Raw genomic sequence first — 18849 nt, 5'->3', positions numbered from 1 at the left:
ACTAATTCCATTAATATTCATTAAAAATTAAGCTTAATTGCATGTCTTTAAAAAGCCCCGTGCCCCTCGCTGGCCCGAGGCGCTGCAGGACAGGCATTTCTGATTTCCATTGGGCAGCTCAGCTCTTCGCCTGTCAGCAAGCAAGGGACTGCAGTGCCCACTGTTTGTTTTTTTTTCTCCTTCCTGAGACGCTCCTTCTGTGTATATATGCGTGTGTGTGTGTGTGTGTGTGTGTGTGTGTGTGTGTGCGGCGCTCAGTCTGAAACTGAGGAAGAGCGAGACTGACACGCGACGCGACACAAACACGCGTATTTCACACATGAAAGGCAAAGGAGCGACGGGAACGCGACGGAGTGCCGCGGCGCCAAAGCCGGCGTGCTGAGACGACACGTCGCTCGCTCTCATCTCACATTCAGAGCACTGAGCACTGCTATTGAATGGCGTATTTTTAGAGCGTCTCGCATTTAAGAGAGCAAAGGATGCAGGAAAAGTGGAGAGTTTAAAAACACAAATACGTGTCTGAAGGGATGGAAGCAACAGCGGCGGAGTGGGAGTCAGACGGCTGATAAGGAGAGAGAGAGAGAGAGAGAGAGAGAGAGAGAGAGAGAGAGACCATTCATATTCATCCTCACGCTCCCTGGGTGTCATTAACCTAGACAACAATGCCACTTCAAATTGGGCTTTTATAATTAAAGCAATCAGAGAGTTCCCCGATATTACTGGGTGTCGAGAGGATACGAAACGAGAGGGGGAAAAAATTAAATTGCCGTGACTTATTAAGTCAGCAGTGTTGGCCGATTGAGGTCTTCAAAATATGAAATGACAAGCCAATATAACCTGGCTCAGTTAAAGGAGAAAGACCTTAAATGACTTGATGATAAACAAACCGGATCCTGGAGCTACACCCCTTCCTGCCAGACTCTCATTGGTTTTATTGATCCGGTTTTTGTCAAACGCATATGCAGCATTTGTCAGATTAAGAGATTTCTGCTTCAATTTACATCAGCTGTCTGTTTCGTTTCCACACGCGCTACAAAGTCCTGCTCACGGCGGATGAAGCCCGATTGTTTTAGCGCCTGTGTATCTCACTGATTTCCTGGAGCGGTACAGACCCGCGCTCGGCGCTTCGCTCATCAGGCCGCTCCAAAAAATACAGAAAAAGTGTGCGAAGAATAAACAAACTTTAAGGATAAATTAATTGCGAGCTAAAGTACTTGAGACATCGCTCATTTCTTCATATCAACTTTAAATTAAATGATGGGATAAATCAAAAAAACAAATGCTGGCTGCAAAGTGACTAAAGATACAATTTAAAACCTTGTTGTTTATGTAACGGCTTGAGCAGCGACCTCATCTCCCCTCTCGTCTGTTCCAACCCCTCATCATCATCATCATCAACAGTAACTAATCACCTCCTGATCATCTCTCATCATCTGCACCTGTTTCTCACTGGGTCAGGACTTAAGTAAGATGTTTCTTTATATGCGTGAATGATTCCTAGGTCACTGTGTGGATTAACAAACAAAAAACATTCGTCTGATCTGAAACTGATCAGGTAGAGGGACTGGAGTGGACATGATGAGAGACAAAAACGTCCTTCAGGAAGCCTGGAGAGATATTCCTGAAGAGAGTCTGGAGCTTTGGCAGCAATATATAAATAAATGAGTGGGGTGTCAGAACTTTTGCACAGTACTGTATAACCAGGATAAGTGAATCAATCAGTAAAAACTGACAGTAAAGCATTAATAATGAATACACAGTTATAATAACATCACAATAACCTTCTTTAAAAGTGCTATTATTATTCTAAGTACATGCAATATGTCAATGTCAGCACTACACACACACACACACACACACACACACTCATTAACACAGACACATTTTGTAGAAAATACAGTGTACCACTCAATAGTGCTCCCCTCACTAGTGCGGACGCGTGCACTCCTCTGGGTCGCCCTAATGGCTACAGCTGTACCGCCGTGTTCCAATAGCATGTCTCACAGATTGGATTCTTAACCAAGCAATCCCCCTGACCTTTTACACCGAGCTGGTACAATTCTGACCCACTTCCCTCTGGAGATAACACACAGCTCAGGAGTCACGCCCGGAGCACGCTGAGAATAAAATCACATCATCACATCATGGTCCTCTGTGCACACGCCTGATAAAGAAGAACAATTGCAGCTCCTTCAGTTCGAACACTCTCACATCTCTTCCCCTTTTTTTCGTGGGAATGGCGGGACCCCAGGCTCGTCCCGAGTCACGACAGGGCGTTAGGCCTCCTTACAAACACACTTTCCGAGCAGAACATGAGCGCAGAATAACGTTTGGAAATCTTCCGGAGCATGTAGACACAATGTCAGCTTACAGAATGAAATTTAGCCCCTATTCAGCTAACATTTCCTAAATGAGGCCCCAGGGGAGAGCAGCTTGAAGCGCAACTTGCTTTCAGCTCGCTGCTTGATTAAGACTGGACAAACAATTAGAATTTGCATCTGAAATGCGCTGCAAAACAAATAAACATGCCTCCAGAAGCAGAGCGAATCCACACCGCAATTAGCAGGTGGCAGTTTGCAGAAGGAAATGAAGAAAAAACAGAAACAGAAGAACAAAAATCCCTCTATCAATCATCGTGCGGGAAGATTTATTTATTTATTTATTTATAATTTTATGTATTTTTTTTCCCCTCTCCTGCTGCAGCCAATGGAAGCAGAGCGCTCGTTACCATGCACCGCGTCGCATGGCAATCCGGCAGGACATTTAAAGGACTCTGATAAACTATGCCATTTAAAAGGTTATGACAATTAAAAGCAGCTCACGCAAATTACAGTGCCTGGACCTTTCACACGGATGGATCGCTCTTATCGCCTGGCGCCAAGCTCTCGGCACCGCGTGCCCTCTATTTCCTGCTGCGGCTGCCCCCTCTTGCTCCCTCCATCTCGCCTTCCCCTGCCCCTCCTCGCTCCCCCCCTCCCGGCTCAGGATGCTTTTATTATCCTGTTAATTAAGCAGGCTCTTAGCTAATATTCAAATGCTGACCAATTAATGACATTGAACTTTGCACGGTACTGCCTCTCCTCCCCTCCCCGGCACCGGGGTACAGCGGCTTCCTCGTGCCACCTCCTCCTCGTCCTCGTCCTCCTCCTCCTCCTCCACTCCGCTATCATGGGGTTTTGATTAAAAACGCAGGCTCGGGGAGGATGATACGGCCGGGCGCCACTGCCATTGCCACATCGTTTTAATTAACCTTGTGTGGCTTGAATATGGGAGGAAAGACGTCACGATGCGCAGCCGTAAGGCGTAAACAGACAGGAGCTGACACGGGGGGAAAAAACGGTACGTCATCACGTTTTAAATGTAATGGATGTCCGCCGCCTATCTTTACGCATACCTATAAAGCGAAGGCATTAAACAAAATGGCCTCCTGATTTAATCTGCTGTGAATCCGTGTTTCATACTGCAGCCTGGAGTTTGATTTACAAGAGATATTTGGGATCGGGATGAATCGGGTTCGGGGCGGTAAAGGAGACATAACAGAAGAAATATGTCAGGATCTGGCACCAACGTTACATCAAGCAGCAGGAGCACAACTACAGTGAACTCCAGACCGCACTCGGGATTCTCTCAAAATATCCTCACCAGCAGGAATCTCTGGTCGGGAAAATGTTGCGGCGGCAGTCGCTTGGCAAAGTCACAGAGGTTGTTTTCGAAAAGTAGAGATACTATGATGAAATGACGTCGACGTGAAACTGACTACATGATCGCGGGATAATGTTAAACCAAAGCGCTGAACACAACGACAACATCAGAACAACATTTATACCGAACAGACACCCGTAGCGGGACGCAACCTTCAGTCACTGCGGTGAGAGCAATACATGCTTACTGTACCTACGGACCGCGGGGGAACTGTTACTGCTGCTGGTACATAACCACCACGAGCACCACAAAAGACACCAGACAACAGCAATTTACCAAAATATTGAACTGGAAAGCAGACAAAAGGGTAAAAAAAACTGGGAGGAAAGACGCACCTTACGGTAATATTCCTCCTGAAAGATGATGACATAAGATACACACGTTGGAATTCTCAACCCGTAGATGTGTTTGGACATCGTGCGAATGGATGTTAATCGACATTAATGCTCCAAATAAAGGTTAATATTTCCTTGGTATAAGGGCGTATGTAAAACCAAGTTCAAGTTCAAGTTCAAGTAGGCTTTGTTGTCACTTCAACCATATACAGTTAGTACACAGTGAAACGAAACAACGTTCCTCCAGGACCAAGGTGCTACATGCAACATAAACTTACAACATAAATTAACAGAAACACTAAACTAGCTAACTAAGAGGCCTAGTTAGCTGGCTAGCAGAGACAGGACAGATATTCCTAACATAAATTACAACATAAATTAACAGAAACTAACTAAAACTAACTAAGGAAGACTATCTACAGGTTTTACAGAAATGTGCAAACGAGCAACAACAAAGTGAGAGTGCGACAACAACGACATATCAGAACATAAAATATGGTGTTGAGGTAGTAAAACACAGCAGCAAGAATTGAGGAATTTTGAGATTGAGGTAAAAGGATAATGTTCAGTTTCAACATTATCTTAACGTAATTTCGTCGGTTATGCTAATTTTCAAACACAACACTGTCCCCACGGTGGACTTGCCAAATGTGACGGTTAAAGCCTAACAAATGTTTCCTCCGAATCACATAAAGCCCTTCGTAAACCGCAGCTCATGAAACGTGTAGCAGCAGCTGAACACACACTTGGAGACGAGCACTGAGTACTGAACCAGGCCTCGTTCTCATTCCCTTTCACTCAAAGTCTGAATGTCCACCGCTGACTGCATCGCCTCTGATCAGTAACGGCAGAATCATGGCATTTTTTTATTTCAGTAAGAAAATCTATCCTTTTACCCAAATCTCACAATAATAGTCAACTGACGTTATTTTAAATACAATAAAGAATAGCATTCCAAAGATAAACCTATTTAAGCTAGCTCATATTGTAACAGGTGTGGCGTTGATATGCGCGTCACAGACAGGGCTAGTACGCCAGAAGACCCCGAAAATGATTCGGATTAAAGAAAGTGCTTAAAAATATTGCAGCAGAATTAATCAGCATGTGAAAAAAGCAGTTAATAACGACTTGTGTGTCAGATTTTCATTTGCGACTCAATTATGTATTTATGTTTACTTAGTAATGTTTTACATTTTTAAAACGCACTTACGAGTGTGCAGTTGAAATTCTACTTAATAAACGCCAGCTCACACCTTCACTCCGCGCATTACACGGTAACGTAAACATTTTAATTCATTCCAAAATTCAACAGATGGTGCTGTATATATATATATATATTTTTTTTTTAAACGCGCATAAGTGTGCAATTGAATTCTACACGAATGAAGTCGTGGCCACAGTCTAGTATAGAATAAAAGCAGAAATAAGACTAAAAAAGATAAACACAAGGGATTTCGTCCACCTGCACAACCTTCGGTAAAAAGAAGACTTTGATTGGTTTAGCGGTGACAGTACGGCGGTGCACTGTGTCGAATGAATTATTCCAGCACTCACTCTTGAGTTGGTGGAGAGTCAGATCCAGCCTTTGTTAGATTACGCCGGACATGAATTTCTCCTGGCTTGCTGACAATTTACTCGTCTATTTCAGTCTTGTTTTGTGTATAATTCTCCAAATTCCTTGTTTCCCTCTTTTTTTTTTCCCTGCTCAGTGTTTGGTATCCATTAAAACCTCCAGCTTTTATATCATCGCCCCCTGTGAGAATTCTTGACAGCTGGAGTGTGAGTAATGCATTTTGACTCTGGGTTGCACATTTATTTGAAGTACTAGAACACAACAAGCTTATATTTGAAAGGGCTTCGTGCCTGAAGCCAAAAGCAGGATTTATGGTGCACGGTTTGAAGATTCAAGTCTAAAACAAGACAAGCAAAAAAAAAAAAAAAAAAAAAAAGTCTTTGCAGTCCTTCCTCAACATGTGACGATCAGGACCCTGTCGTGCGATCGGAAGCCGAACAAAACAGGTAATGATGTTCCTTGCAACCGAAAAAAAAAAAAATCTTTAATGAAATGCCTTCGCGAGCTCTTGTCTGTTCAAATGATTGCCAGAGCTACAAAAAGAGGACGCGTCTCAGGGAAGCCTACCTGTCATCAGAAAAAAGGGCTGTCACTTCGTTTCTGTGCCCTGTTGATGATTTTTTTTTTCTTTTTTTTAAGCTGACGCAACACTTCTCATTGCCGAGAACTCGTGTTGGTTTGCGCGCTGACAGCCGAGGCTGCGAGTGAAGGAAAAAGTAAGGACACTCTCAAAGAGGTGGCTGATGCGTGATGTGTAAGGAAGCCTGTGACAGGACATGGCAGCGCTCAGATAGCAGATAGCAGCCGAGTACAAACACAAAGTCACTTTGTGAATTCAAACGCGGAGGATATGACAGATACGGCTGGCGTGGAAACTCTGTGATTCCCCAGCTCCGCGCCGAGCTGGACACGTGACCTCGGGAACAAAGCTGCCCTGCTCCTGCACCCCTCGGTAGCTCCCTGCCTCTGGCTGTTGCTCGTTTTCTTTCTGTGTCTGCTCGCCACCGCCGAAAATAGAACAGCAAGGGCCGCGCAGGCCATCGATACGTCAATCAGGAGAGAGAAAGCTCAAGACTCCGAGAGATTTTCTTCTTCTTTTTTCCTTCTTCAAAGGAACAATATTGAAAGACACCAGCAACAGTGTGTGTGCACCCTGCAGAAAATTACGCAATTAAACAGAGTCATAACATTACATCACTGTCAATATACGTTCATTAATGATCAATACACTGAAAATATAATCCCTGATTAAAACAAAGCTTGATTACACAACTGAGTGGATTATACAGCTGATGATCATGAATTATGTATTTCATTTTCCCCCTAAAATAATATCGCTGACATTTCAGCACCAGCACATGATACAGAGGGGAAAAAGTCAGTACAGAGACGGAGCGCGGCAGAAATCAATACCTCGAAATGGAAGAGCTTGGCTGTGCGTGGAGCTTCACAGCAGAGATAAGACTGGCCTTAGAAATAAACCTGTACCTGGTTCTCAATTCACACATGCAGCTTCCCGTGAAGATAAAGAAAGAAAGATCAGGCTAAAAGCAGAGCGCCTTCACACAGCCCGGCGGCTCTTCGGAGAAAAGCTCCCAGTCCCCCGGCCGAGGCAGGGCTAACCTACTGTCTAATCTGGCTCACGCGCAACAGAAAGAAAGGGGAAAAAAAAAAAAGAATAAAAATAGCCACACTTCATATCAAGCTCTCTTTAGAGGCCGACTTTGGGAGAAAAGATGAGAAAAGGTTAGCGCATCAGCCGGACCGCTGCAGGAGATCAATACGGATGTTTCTTTAACTCTTAGCAGCAGCGAGCTCTTGGAAATTTGTCCAGTGATGACTTTAGTGCTCTTTAAAGTACAAAGCATATTTTTATTATGGCATTCGGGGGCATAAAGAAAACATGTGTTAAAGGTCCGGGGTATCAGGGACGAGTCGGGACACCTGACGGGGAAACCCCAAGGACGAGGGAAAAAAAAACAGAAAGAAAAATATAAATACAACCACAGTGACGTTACGGCCCGGATGACAAACTGTATGCACACTTCACCAAATAATCAGAATTTAAAGAAACCAAAATAAATCCCTTAATGAATCTTAATATTGTTTAAAAGCCACAGTATTACTATTAAGCTCAATTTTATTCGGACATTGTGACAAAGAAGCCTTACAGAAACAAAAAAATCCAGATTTACAAATTTACAGAATTTACAACTTCTGTATCATACTGTAGCAATTGCAGTCTGTTTGTGTGAAATGTATTCGGGCTCATCGTTATGGTTTCTAAGTGGATCCAGGTCTAGTGTTCTAGTGGATCAAGGACATGTCCTTCTCCGTCACCAGATCTGAACCTGAAAGAGCACCAGTGGTTTGAGACAGACCTGCACCATGTACTGCATGTGATGTCATCATCAGGTTTCTACCATCTAGGAGAATCTACACTCATCAGCCATAACATTAACACAACAAAACATTAACACATTAACATTGATTATCCATTATACACCAGTAAACTGGAGGCTTTTATGCCTGTGGGGTCACTGGTCCGATCGCAACGGAACGCCAATGAAGCACGAAGAAATCAATAGAAACGCACCAGTACACCACAGCCTGCTCCTCACGGGGACCAGTACATCTAAAAGTCTAAATTCTCCAGATCCACATCCGATCAGCACCTACTGTATGGGATGCGCCGGACAAACAAGTCCAACCCATGGAGGCCCCGCCCCGCACCCAACAGCACCCAAAGGATCCACTGCAAACATCCTGGTGCCAGACAGCACAGCGCCCCCCAGTGGCATTGTGTAATCCTACAGAACAATACGAGAACCTACTGTAGACAAGACATAATGTTTTGCATGAGGCTGATTGTCAAACACCACCTCGTGGGATCAGAGCCGGTTTCATGCAGTCTTAATATGGTGTTTCTAATAAAGTGTCCACTGAGAATAACTCAAGCTGATTTAAACCTCTCATCCCTTCGAATCACATGGTGTATTTCATAACAAGCTTATCTACGATCAAATTTAAGGTATTCCCACATACGGTATAGACCCGTTGTCTACAGTTCTTTGACATAAAGTATCTCTATATGTCTAATCCCAGGTGACGAGAGCGTGTTCAGACACTGCAGACCAGGCATTAGGACATATAGGAGAGGGATTCGGAAGGTGAAGGAGTCCAGCTGATCTTCTGATTTAGAGCCGGACCTCGGCAGGATCATAAAACTACTCATATAGGTCCATAATCCTCCAACACTTGTCGATATATCCACGTTTCAAAATGAGGTCTCGCCTTCCACGCGGTGTGTGTGTGTGTGTGTGTGATCGAAAAGCAGGTGATGGTGGGAGATTGTCAAATATAACGCCTCCATCATTAAACTTGATGTGATTGTGGAGTAAAACTGTCCCCTCTCCAATTGAGCCTTCAATTTGCTGGCAAACATGAAAGCGGCGTAGCAGCTGAACAGAGCAATCAGCTGAACAGTGTCCCATATCCGGGGTTAATGGTGGCGCAGGAGGGCTAAAAATTGGGAGTCAGGCTGCCAGAATCATAAAAGAGGGAGAAAAAAATGACTCTTTATTCCAAGTTTACCGCAAAACGATGGAGTAATAAATGTACTAAAGAAAAGACCTCCACACAAAGGGACAGTGCGGTGCTTAGATGTAGGAGGAGAAAAAAAAAAGAAGAAGAATAAAGCTGCTTTAAAGCATGATAATTCCTCTCTCAGCTTAGAAAAAGGACAAACGCAATTGTTAACACTCACAACGGCTCACACCCAATTTGAATAAAGAGGATCAGTCCAAGGTGTTATCCAAAGGTCAAGTTTGCCTCTCTGCTCTCAGGACTCCTGTGGATAATTTACTATTCCAGAATACAAATAGCCTGGAGCCGACCTGACCTACATCAGCCTTCAAGTATGGGCAGTCAGAGCACGGAGGAGAACGGAGAGATAAAGAGCTGGACTTGATTAATGCAATCGCCCTTTGTGTAGGAAGGCGAGGGAGCACTAGCCCGGAGTCCGGCGTTGAGAAAGAGCCGGCTGCGTTGTGAAACGAGGAGTGGTTTTGGAAACAAACCGACCATAAAACAGAAACGCTCGCAGATTTCATCAGAGCAATTTCTGCCGAAGATTACACATGATGGGAAGTTGCATGTTCTCTCCAGACCCTCCTGAATGTTACCAAACTTTGCCTCAAGCTTTCCCAAAGTCCCCGTACCTCCCTCTCGCTTCCCTGTGACGCCCCAGAGACCGCGTTCCTGCCTCCACCAGCCAAATTCCCCCCTCCGTCTGCAGCTGGAGCTCAGTTAAATCAGGCGGATTCCACTCGAGCCATGAGCGATGAGAACCACATGGCCTTCTCCCACCTCCACTCCATCTCGCTCCGTTTTTATCGCCATGCATGTTTTCACAAATTAACTTCTTTTCTTTTGTTCACACATAAAAGCATAAATAAGACACATAAAAAAAAAAAAACTAGCTAATCACAAATCTGGGCGAATCATCTGAAAGCAGAGCACAAATATGAGCATTTCTGCTGGTCTACAGATCTGTTATTAATGGCCTCTTCATTTGACTGACCTTTACCCCGATATGAGGACTAGCTTAAGTAGACAGGGTACGAAAGAGCACCGAGCCGAAAACGGCTTAGAACTCAGATCTTAGATCAGCCCGCGGTCAGGCGACTCGGCAGGAGCCCCAGGGAAATACTGTTGGGACGGAGCGAGGCTTTACCTGCTGCTGTGTGCTGGTACGAGGCTGGCTGAAGGGTGTCTGCTGCTGAGGCTGCTGGGATTGCTGAGACTGGCCGTAGTACCCGGGCTGGCCCTGAGGACAATACCCTCCCATGCCCTGCTGGCCAAAATGGGCAGGAACCTACACGGGACAGAAACACACCATCATCAGACACGGACTTTTCCTCTCTTTGTCCTGCAAGGAATTTCAATTAAAAGGTATACACTGGGGACGAACGATCATATAAGTGTGTGAAAAGTGTTAATACCATTTACTGCATGTTTTAGAGAATTAGGCGCACGTGTGATTAGGCAGAGGGAACTCTTCCACTTTATGTAACACAAGAGAAGCAGAAGATGACCAGGTTACATTTGCATAAATATTTGATCCATAGCAACTCCTTTCTTTTAAAAACGCGCTTCTGCACCGGACTCATTAAACTATTACTCTAAAATTGTCCCAAATAGGGTTTAATAACACCTCATCATCACATTATTCTTTCACTCAAACAAATCACAGTTTATTAACAGATCATTCAGACCAAACTCAGAGGCTTCGGATTCGTTTCTGGAAGTGTTTTAACCAGCCGTAACCACGCGGTATAGGAAGATAATTACAGTGTGCCGTTTGTGTCCACATCATTACAACCTATTGTACAATATGGCTCAATAATACCTACTGTACGCTGTCAAAACATTACACTTTATTAGAATTAAAAGAAAACCGTACAGTACACACACGCAGCAGTTGGAGTCGTGACCCCACACGGGTTCGTCCAGGACACACAAGAGGGTTTAAACACATTTTTACTACTAGGACTACTGCTGCTAATAATTAAATATTACAAGTTAACAACAGAAAAAATCAGTTATTATCAATTATAATTGATTATGGATCGATCACAACAGAGAAAGGTCTGAAAACGTTCTTGCACATTTGCACTCACCCCGGACATTTCTGTTTCGTTTCATTTTGCACACTTGTGCACATTTATGGTCTTTACATCTCATAGTCATGTACCGTATATTCACAGACTTTCAAGATATTTCTATTTAAATTCTTTTAAACAAGTTTTTAAAAATATTTTGTATATTATATATTTAGTTCTTGTATTTTTTTTTATTCTACAGCTGAGTTTTTCTATAATTTATTCTTATTCTATTCCATAATTTATTTCTTATTGATAATCTTGCTTTTTAAGGCTACAGGCGGTCGTATAAGCATTTCACTGTGTACATCGTACTGTCTATGTGACAAATAAAAATTAGAATTTGTAAAAGGTGTGTAAAAATAATTTCCTTTTTTACATTTTTTTTTATTTATTTAATAGCTTAGAGTAAAGTGGCTTCCCAGATTCTGGACAACCTTGGTCACAGAGGGTACTTAACCAGTGACATGTTCTTGAATCTAGCTAAAGTTATCTATACTTTCTTAAAATAACTTTACAACAAACCAAATATAAGATTGGAATTAACATTTTTTTCTCCTATAGGCAGATAGATCTGGTTTGCTGTAGTTTTATTTTAAGAAAGTGTAGATAACTTGAACTATATTCAAGATATTTTTACTGGCCATCATTCTCTGCAGTGTACTGTAATGCATCATCAATTGTTGAATAGTTTCCTTGTGAATACATATAGAAGGGTGTTCAAGTCAAACCAGGACTTTTAATTGTACAGAATAAGAGAACACAGTCCTAAAGGGTAAACACTCCCTTTATGTCTCTTCTGTATATAATCCCCTGATACACTGATGCACTGATCCCAGTGTCTCACTAGAGCTTGGACACCATCAGGAGAGAACGATCTCTCAGTACGCTGGAGTCATGATCGGGCTGTCTGAAACACCGGCCTCCCAGGAACTCCTGTAATAGTGTTTCCAAACATGTGGAAATGTCCTGGATCAGGGTCAGGACTGGACCCGAGTGTGTACAGCTCCCACAGACACGTGCGGCTCTTCTTCCGTCAACATTCTCAAGGCCTTTTTTTTATTTTATTTTTTTTATTTCACATTATTTAAACTAATACATTCATGCATACAAGTCCCGGTTTGACTTGAACGCCTCTAGGTATTTCATAGTGTGTATAATAATTAAATGCTCAATTCAGATTTACACAGACTGTACTTTACATACACACTGTATCTACTAAACCAGTGTAAGCAACAGAAGTAAATATTCCACAAGCCGACGTGCACGACTCCAAGCCGCCCAGCACTGCTGTGTGTTGTTCGTGCAGCGCAGGGTTCAGTGGCCTTGTGTGTATTGAATCACACAGGTTGTTTGTAAGAGCCGAGATTAAATGTGCAATCTCATCGGCGTTGCGTGATTTTAATAAGCTGCATTGCGTCACACGAGCCCAGTCCTGTCATTAGACTCTGTGAGAGCAGAACGCCTGCAGTTAGGAGCGCTTACACGCCGCCGTTTATCAAAGCATCGTTAAATGCGAAGGGGAAAAAAAAACAGAACATGTTTGCGACTTTTCTCTCTTGTGTGTAATGTTTGCACGAATTATACCAGACATGCATAATATAACAGAGCAATTAAAGTGATTTGTTAATAAGAAAGTTCCCTCCATTCTGGATGCCGTCCACTACTCTACAGAAACGCACCGTACGACTCGAAAGTAGTGAGGACTATAATACCAGGGGTTCCTCAAAAATATTTTAAATGTAGTATTTTTGTTTTGGCTTTGTTTGTAGAGTAATGTCGTCCCTGCCTTTCCCCCCATTATTTACCGCAAAACAACACATTAAAATCCCCAGTAATGAATGAACACCTACAGTGTTGAATTAACGCCTGCGGGTTTTATTTGTGTAGACGAGCCGTAGGTGGTTTTCTTTATGTCTCATACCTCTTACACCTGCACGCTTTGACAGAATAAATGACTGCGATAACAAATATATGGTTTTATCATGATGATTTGGAAGCTTATGGATAGATGACGCAGGGTGTCTAAAAGTACCCAACAGATAAGATTGAAGCGTTTGTACATCTAACAAATTGAGCATCAGTTTGGGGAGCTCAAGCGGAGGTGCTGTAGCATTTCCATAATCCAGAAGCAGTTATTAGGACAACGCGTTTCTCATGGATTCAGACAAACAAGGCTTAGTTCTGTACAGACATTGGATTTTTAACGTTTTTAGCATTTTTGCCGTCGGAGTAAAGCGAGTCGCAAAAAAAAGCAAATCCAATTCCAGCAAATATTTATATATGTACGCGCACGTCAAAAAATAATAGCAATTGTGATCAGAAATACAAAAGAAGAATTCTCGAGCCCATTTGATACCGGAGTGAAGCCATGTGCAGTGATTTTCTTGATCGGCCTTATTCAGCTCCAATCAGCCCCATGGTGAGAAGCAGCGCTGAACGATGTGTTATGGCACAGAAGTGGTCCAGCGGATCCAGAAAGCTCGTGTTGTCTTGGGAACGTATGATTGCTCTCGCGGCCTGCTCACCATCACACACAGCTGGGACCATTACACTTCACATAAACCACAAGCCCCCACACCCCCGCACCCCCACCCGCACTTCTCCCCCCTCCTCCTCCCCCCCCCCCTCCACCTCCCAACCTCTTCCTGCTTATGCAACATGCTCTTGATGAGCAGCTGCTGCAGCTCTGCATGGGCCGAGAGCGAACTCTTTACTCTGGCAGGGCGAATGTGCTCGATCCATCCGTGTGGCCAGGCTTCATTTTTCATTCTAGTTCAACGCTCCTCGTTGCGAGCCAAAGCGTATGCTGTGACTCATCTGACATGGCAGAGGAGTACGGCTGGAGCGACTGCAAAGCGTTGCTCAATGGAGCCCGTTACTGTAGATGGCTGAACGGGCTCCTCTCTCACACAACGGCCAAACCACCAGGGTTTCGGGAATTATTTTAAGAATGAAATCGCTGTGAAACTACTGATAGCCCCTACGTTTGCCAGATTTCACTCCAAGCGTTTGCAAAGTATTAATAGTACAGAGCACGTTCCTCATCAGTCAGAGCCTCCATATGGTTCTGCTTATGCTCGGCGATAATGGTTTGATCCGATCCCGAGAGCTGATTGAAGCGGGCGATTAGAGTGATGTCACACGGCTCTTTCTTTTTCACCCGTTGGCTAATTTTCACTTAAACATTCTTAACCATGCAGGCAAAACGTATGACTGACGTATCAGGCGAGCAATCATCGCGCATGTTTTAATGTAATGATTCTGAGATTTCTTTAATAAAGCAGGGCTATTGTCAGCCATGATGAGCGACACTGCTCGGCTGCATGCTGTAATGAATGAAGCCGTGCTGCTGGCATGAGCTGAGCGAGGCTATTAACCCCAATGCCAAGTCATCTGATTCCACAGCATCTCCGCCGCCTAATGAGACACTTGTTGGTCTGTCTGCTTTCAGCTGCAGCACTGATTCTCAGCATAAACACACAGGGATCAATATGCCAGGAATAAAAACTGAATCTTGGATACCATGAGACAGGCATTTTTAGAAGTTTAATGCTTAATGATGAAAAGAGATGATTAAGCACTTACAGTAGCAAATGGATTTTATATAACTCCCCATGATGTTGGAGTAATGTTGACACAAATTGCGATGTCGACATTAAAATGAAAATGTTACTTAACAAGCTGCGTCTTGAAACATCAATGAATCCTGCTAACTATTCCTAAACATCTGTAGTAGCTGTTCTGCAACATCACTGATTTCTATTAGCTACTCTTTGGACTGCGGGAGGAAACCCACCAAGCACAGGGAGAACATGCAAACTCCACGCACACAGAGATGGGAATCGAACCCAGACCCTGGAGGTGCGAGGTGACAGTGCTAACCACTAAAAATGAGCTATTCTACAAATTCAGTGATACTTATTGGCTATTTCTAAATACATCCCTATTAGCTAATCCTAAACATCTGTGATCCTCACTCACTATTCTGCAAATTCAGTGATTGTTTTTTCCTGAAACATCAACGACTCCTCAAACCGTCATGATCCCTATTAAACGTCAGTGATCCGTATTCTGGGATATTCTGAAAAGGTGATTTCTACTGGCCATTTCTAAACATCAGATACATTTCGATAAAATCTGAATAGATATAAGTATTTACTTATGATGGGGATTTAATGATGATTGGGATTAATCATGTCTCAGAATAACTAACAGGGATCAGGAAATTTAAAAACGGCCAGTCGTCCCTTCTGGACATTCTGAGACACGATTAATCCCCATCATCCGTAAACACTTTTATCTGTTCCGATATTAACAAGCCTTGTTGGCTATTTTGATTTTTTTTTTTATGTACAGTACCTGTATACTGGACGATTTTGTTCCACTTATGACCGATAACCAAAATAACTGAACTGATGACCGTTAACCCAAATGAAGGAAAGTAAAAAAAAAAGACATGTATGAAAATCAACCAATGGAGAAGATCCAGCCAATAGCACAAGTCTGGAGCTTCCAGCACTCATATTTCTGTTGTGTAATGACAATGACTGACCCAGTGGGAGGGTCGACTCCAAATGAACACTCACTTCACCGCCCAGGTGACGGACGCGCTTCCAACTCGGCTCATCATCATGGATGCAGGTGCAGAGCTGACAAGTGGGTCCCAATAACGTCAGGGAAAGAAATACGAAATAAGTGGTGAAGGCATTGGACTGCTGATCAGAAGGTCCCAGGTTCAAACTCCAGCACCACCACGTTGCCACTTTTGGGCTCTTAATCCTCGAGGACTTTAATCCTCAACTGCTCAAATGTATAATAAGATAAAGGGTAAGAAAGTCGATCTGGATAAGGGCTGTGATGCATCTCGGGTTCAAGGCGACACCACACCGTGGCGTGTGTGTCCTGGTGTGATTGTGTGTATGAAGGGTGGAGTTGCTGTGCTTGTAAATTGACTGGCCCAATGAGCAGAGACAGCATTCTTATACTTTTCGTATCGAGCACCACGGCCCGCTGCGTGTCGGACCGGCTCCCTCTCGGAATGACATACGGACCCGGCCAACCGGAGAGATGCTGGAGAATTAAACAGCCTAAACAGGCATGACAGGACTATAGAGCAGCGTATTAGCATCAGTATTGTAGGCTTACCTGCTGAGAATCAGAGCTAAACACACACCGTAAACAAATACGAGACAATAAAAACAAAGACAATATTGATACTCAACTTGATGAAAGACTTTGTGTGTAGTGATCTTCCTGCAAAGGTCATGGAGCGGTTTTATTACAGACAGAAGTAAAACCAGTCAGTCTGGAGAGAAACTCGGAATTTCGTCACACAGCTGTCAAAATGTCCGTTATGCTTCTGCAACGTATCTCCAAATCATTTTCTACTTTTTTTTTTACGTTTAGAAGTAACTTTTAATGCTCAGGTTAAGATAAAAAAAAACAAAATAGAAACAGTTCCGTGAGTGGATCCTTCGGTGGAAAACGTCGTCCTTTTTAAACCTGCATCACACGGACACCTGAATGAGACGCGGCCCGACGTGACAATAAACAGCCCCCGCTCCCGATTAAACGCAGACAGAGATTACATCTCTGCTGGTGTGAGGTGGCTGAGCCCAGACTGGCATGTTTGATCTCCTTTCCCCACACACACACACACACACACACACACGCCACTTGACACTTCAAGAATGAGCTGCCCTTGGAGAGCTTCATCAAACAAAGAGACGGCACGGGCACGGGCGAGCACGCCGGCATGTTAACAAGAGACGCGGCTGCAGCGTTAAGTGGGACAGCGTTTCCCCAGCACGCACAGCTCACCGCTCTGTCACGAGCAGCGGCCTCAAAAAATACAAAATAAAAATCATCTGCGCGTGAGAGAAAAACAATTTTAATATGTATGAAAGGGGAACAGGACTGTGGAGAAAAATGCTGCTATCATGATGCAAGTGGGGCAGGATCACACCGACACACGGCGCACAGCGAGGGGGTTCTGGGGTGGTGTTTTTTTATTATTATTACATTTTTTTTCAGGTCAGGTTTTCTCATAAATGTGTCAGCTATTCAGTGGCACCGTTCACTCGGGAAAAAATGCTTCAAAGATAAACAAATGAGCAGCAGGAACCCCGTTAAAACGAGTCAACTTTAACCTCTGAGTAGAACCAGAGACCTAATTTTAGCTCTGCTCTTCATCTAATAATGGCTCGCCTTTAATCAAAAGTCTCTGTTATGGCCACATCACTGCCTCTTCACCAGCCCGGTGCTTAGCTCTGTTAACTCAGCACTCTGATGCATCAAGGCCAGCGTGCCATTTACACGGTCCAATCAATGGCAACAAACGACAGCACTCTGCTCTCCAATGGCCTTTTTCTTTTTCATCATTTTCACGCTCGGCGTTTTTCGTTTTTCAGCGGAGGCCGCCGAGGTGCCGAGGGTTAATGTGCTCTAAAATGCGCCGGCTCTTTTGCCGAGGCTCCGGTTTTAGTGCCACCGCTTCAAATGTTTTCCCCATTAAACTCCTGACCTCACTCCAAGGCCAAGAGCAAGCAGAAGGGGTTAAAAGTCATGTGTTAAAATACAGACCATTTCCTCGGACAAGTTTGAATACAGGAGCTGCGGGAGAGAGGATTTCTGCTTCTGATCCTGAACGCAGACTTTTTCAGTCTCGAAGGACCGGACTAACAAACAGTCCTGTGTTAAAGATCATCTAAAGACTGACATGCAAATCATTCAAAGTCCTCAAGGGGCACAGCTGCAGGGTCCTGGGGTCCGTCCTGAGCTACAGGCTAGTCATCGTTTCTCATTTAGTGTCTCACCTAGGTGTAGTGTCCGTAACTTTTGTCAAATTTAGATCTTTCAATGATCTTAACAGTCATTTAGATGAAACTTGGCCAATTTAGATCTCACATGAAAAGACATGAACCTGAAAAAAGTGTATTGTTCTAAAATGCTAAATTGTTAAGATATTGCAACATGAGTTTGACATGGTTACGGACACTACAGATTTTTTTGAAAAATCTGTTTTTTTTTTTTAAAAAGTCTCAATTTTGCACGGAATGCTTTAGTTTGAGCAAAAGACTTTTGCAGGTCATAAGCTTCTAGAATCTTACACCAATTATAGTATTAATACTTAAAGAAATTTAAAATGTAAATAACTCATGTGATTATAGACAGTATAATGCTGAAAAATAGGGCACATATAAATCATCTTTTCAAAACGGCTGAAGTTATCAGCTTGAATTTATTTTACGAAGAAAGATCGGTCACTGGCAAGTTGCATAAACTTTCTGTATTATATGTAAAACATAAAAATAAATAATAAAATCAGCACTGATTACTGTGTTTTGGCCGTCTGTGTTTGTCGAAAGGCTCCGCCCCCTATCTGAACACATGCTGGAGGGAGGATTGGTTATGCAGAATCGCCCCAAGGTGTGAACGTGTGTGTCGTAACATTTGTGGTTTTAACTGACAGAACAGACATGCTACATCTTACAGTAAATCAGTGTAAAGCGCACCACCTTCGTACCCGTGACACTCGCTCTGCTCCTGTGTAGAAGGTGATGCTGGACGAGGT

The 18849-nt window shown here is 43.4% G+C and overlaps 1 protein-coding gene across 1 annotated transcript in view; it reads right to left on the bottom strand.

Annotated features, from left to right (window-relative positions):
* Positions 1–18849, bottom strand: part of LOC128536307 (AT-rich interactive domain-containing protein 1B-like) — a 215798-nt gene that overhangs the window by 153079 nt on the left and 43870 nt on the right. Inside the window, exon 3 of the mRNA XM_053510516.1 lies at positions 10346–10486. Coding sequence (XP_053366491.1) covers positions 10346–10486 — 141 coding nt within the window. The remainder of the gene's footprint in view (positions 1–10345; positions 10487–18849) is intronic.

Source organism: Clarias gariepinus, chromosome 13, assembly GCF_024256425.1.
Source record: "Clarias gariepinus isolate MV-2021 ecotype Netherlands chromosome 13, CGAR_prim_01v2, whole genome shotgun sequence".
NCBI lineage: Eukaryota > Metazoa > Chordata > Actinopteri > Siluriformes > Clariidae > Clarias > Clarias gariepinus.
This window is presented reverse-complemented; position numbering and strand designations above follow the sequence as displayed.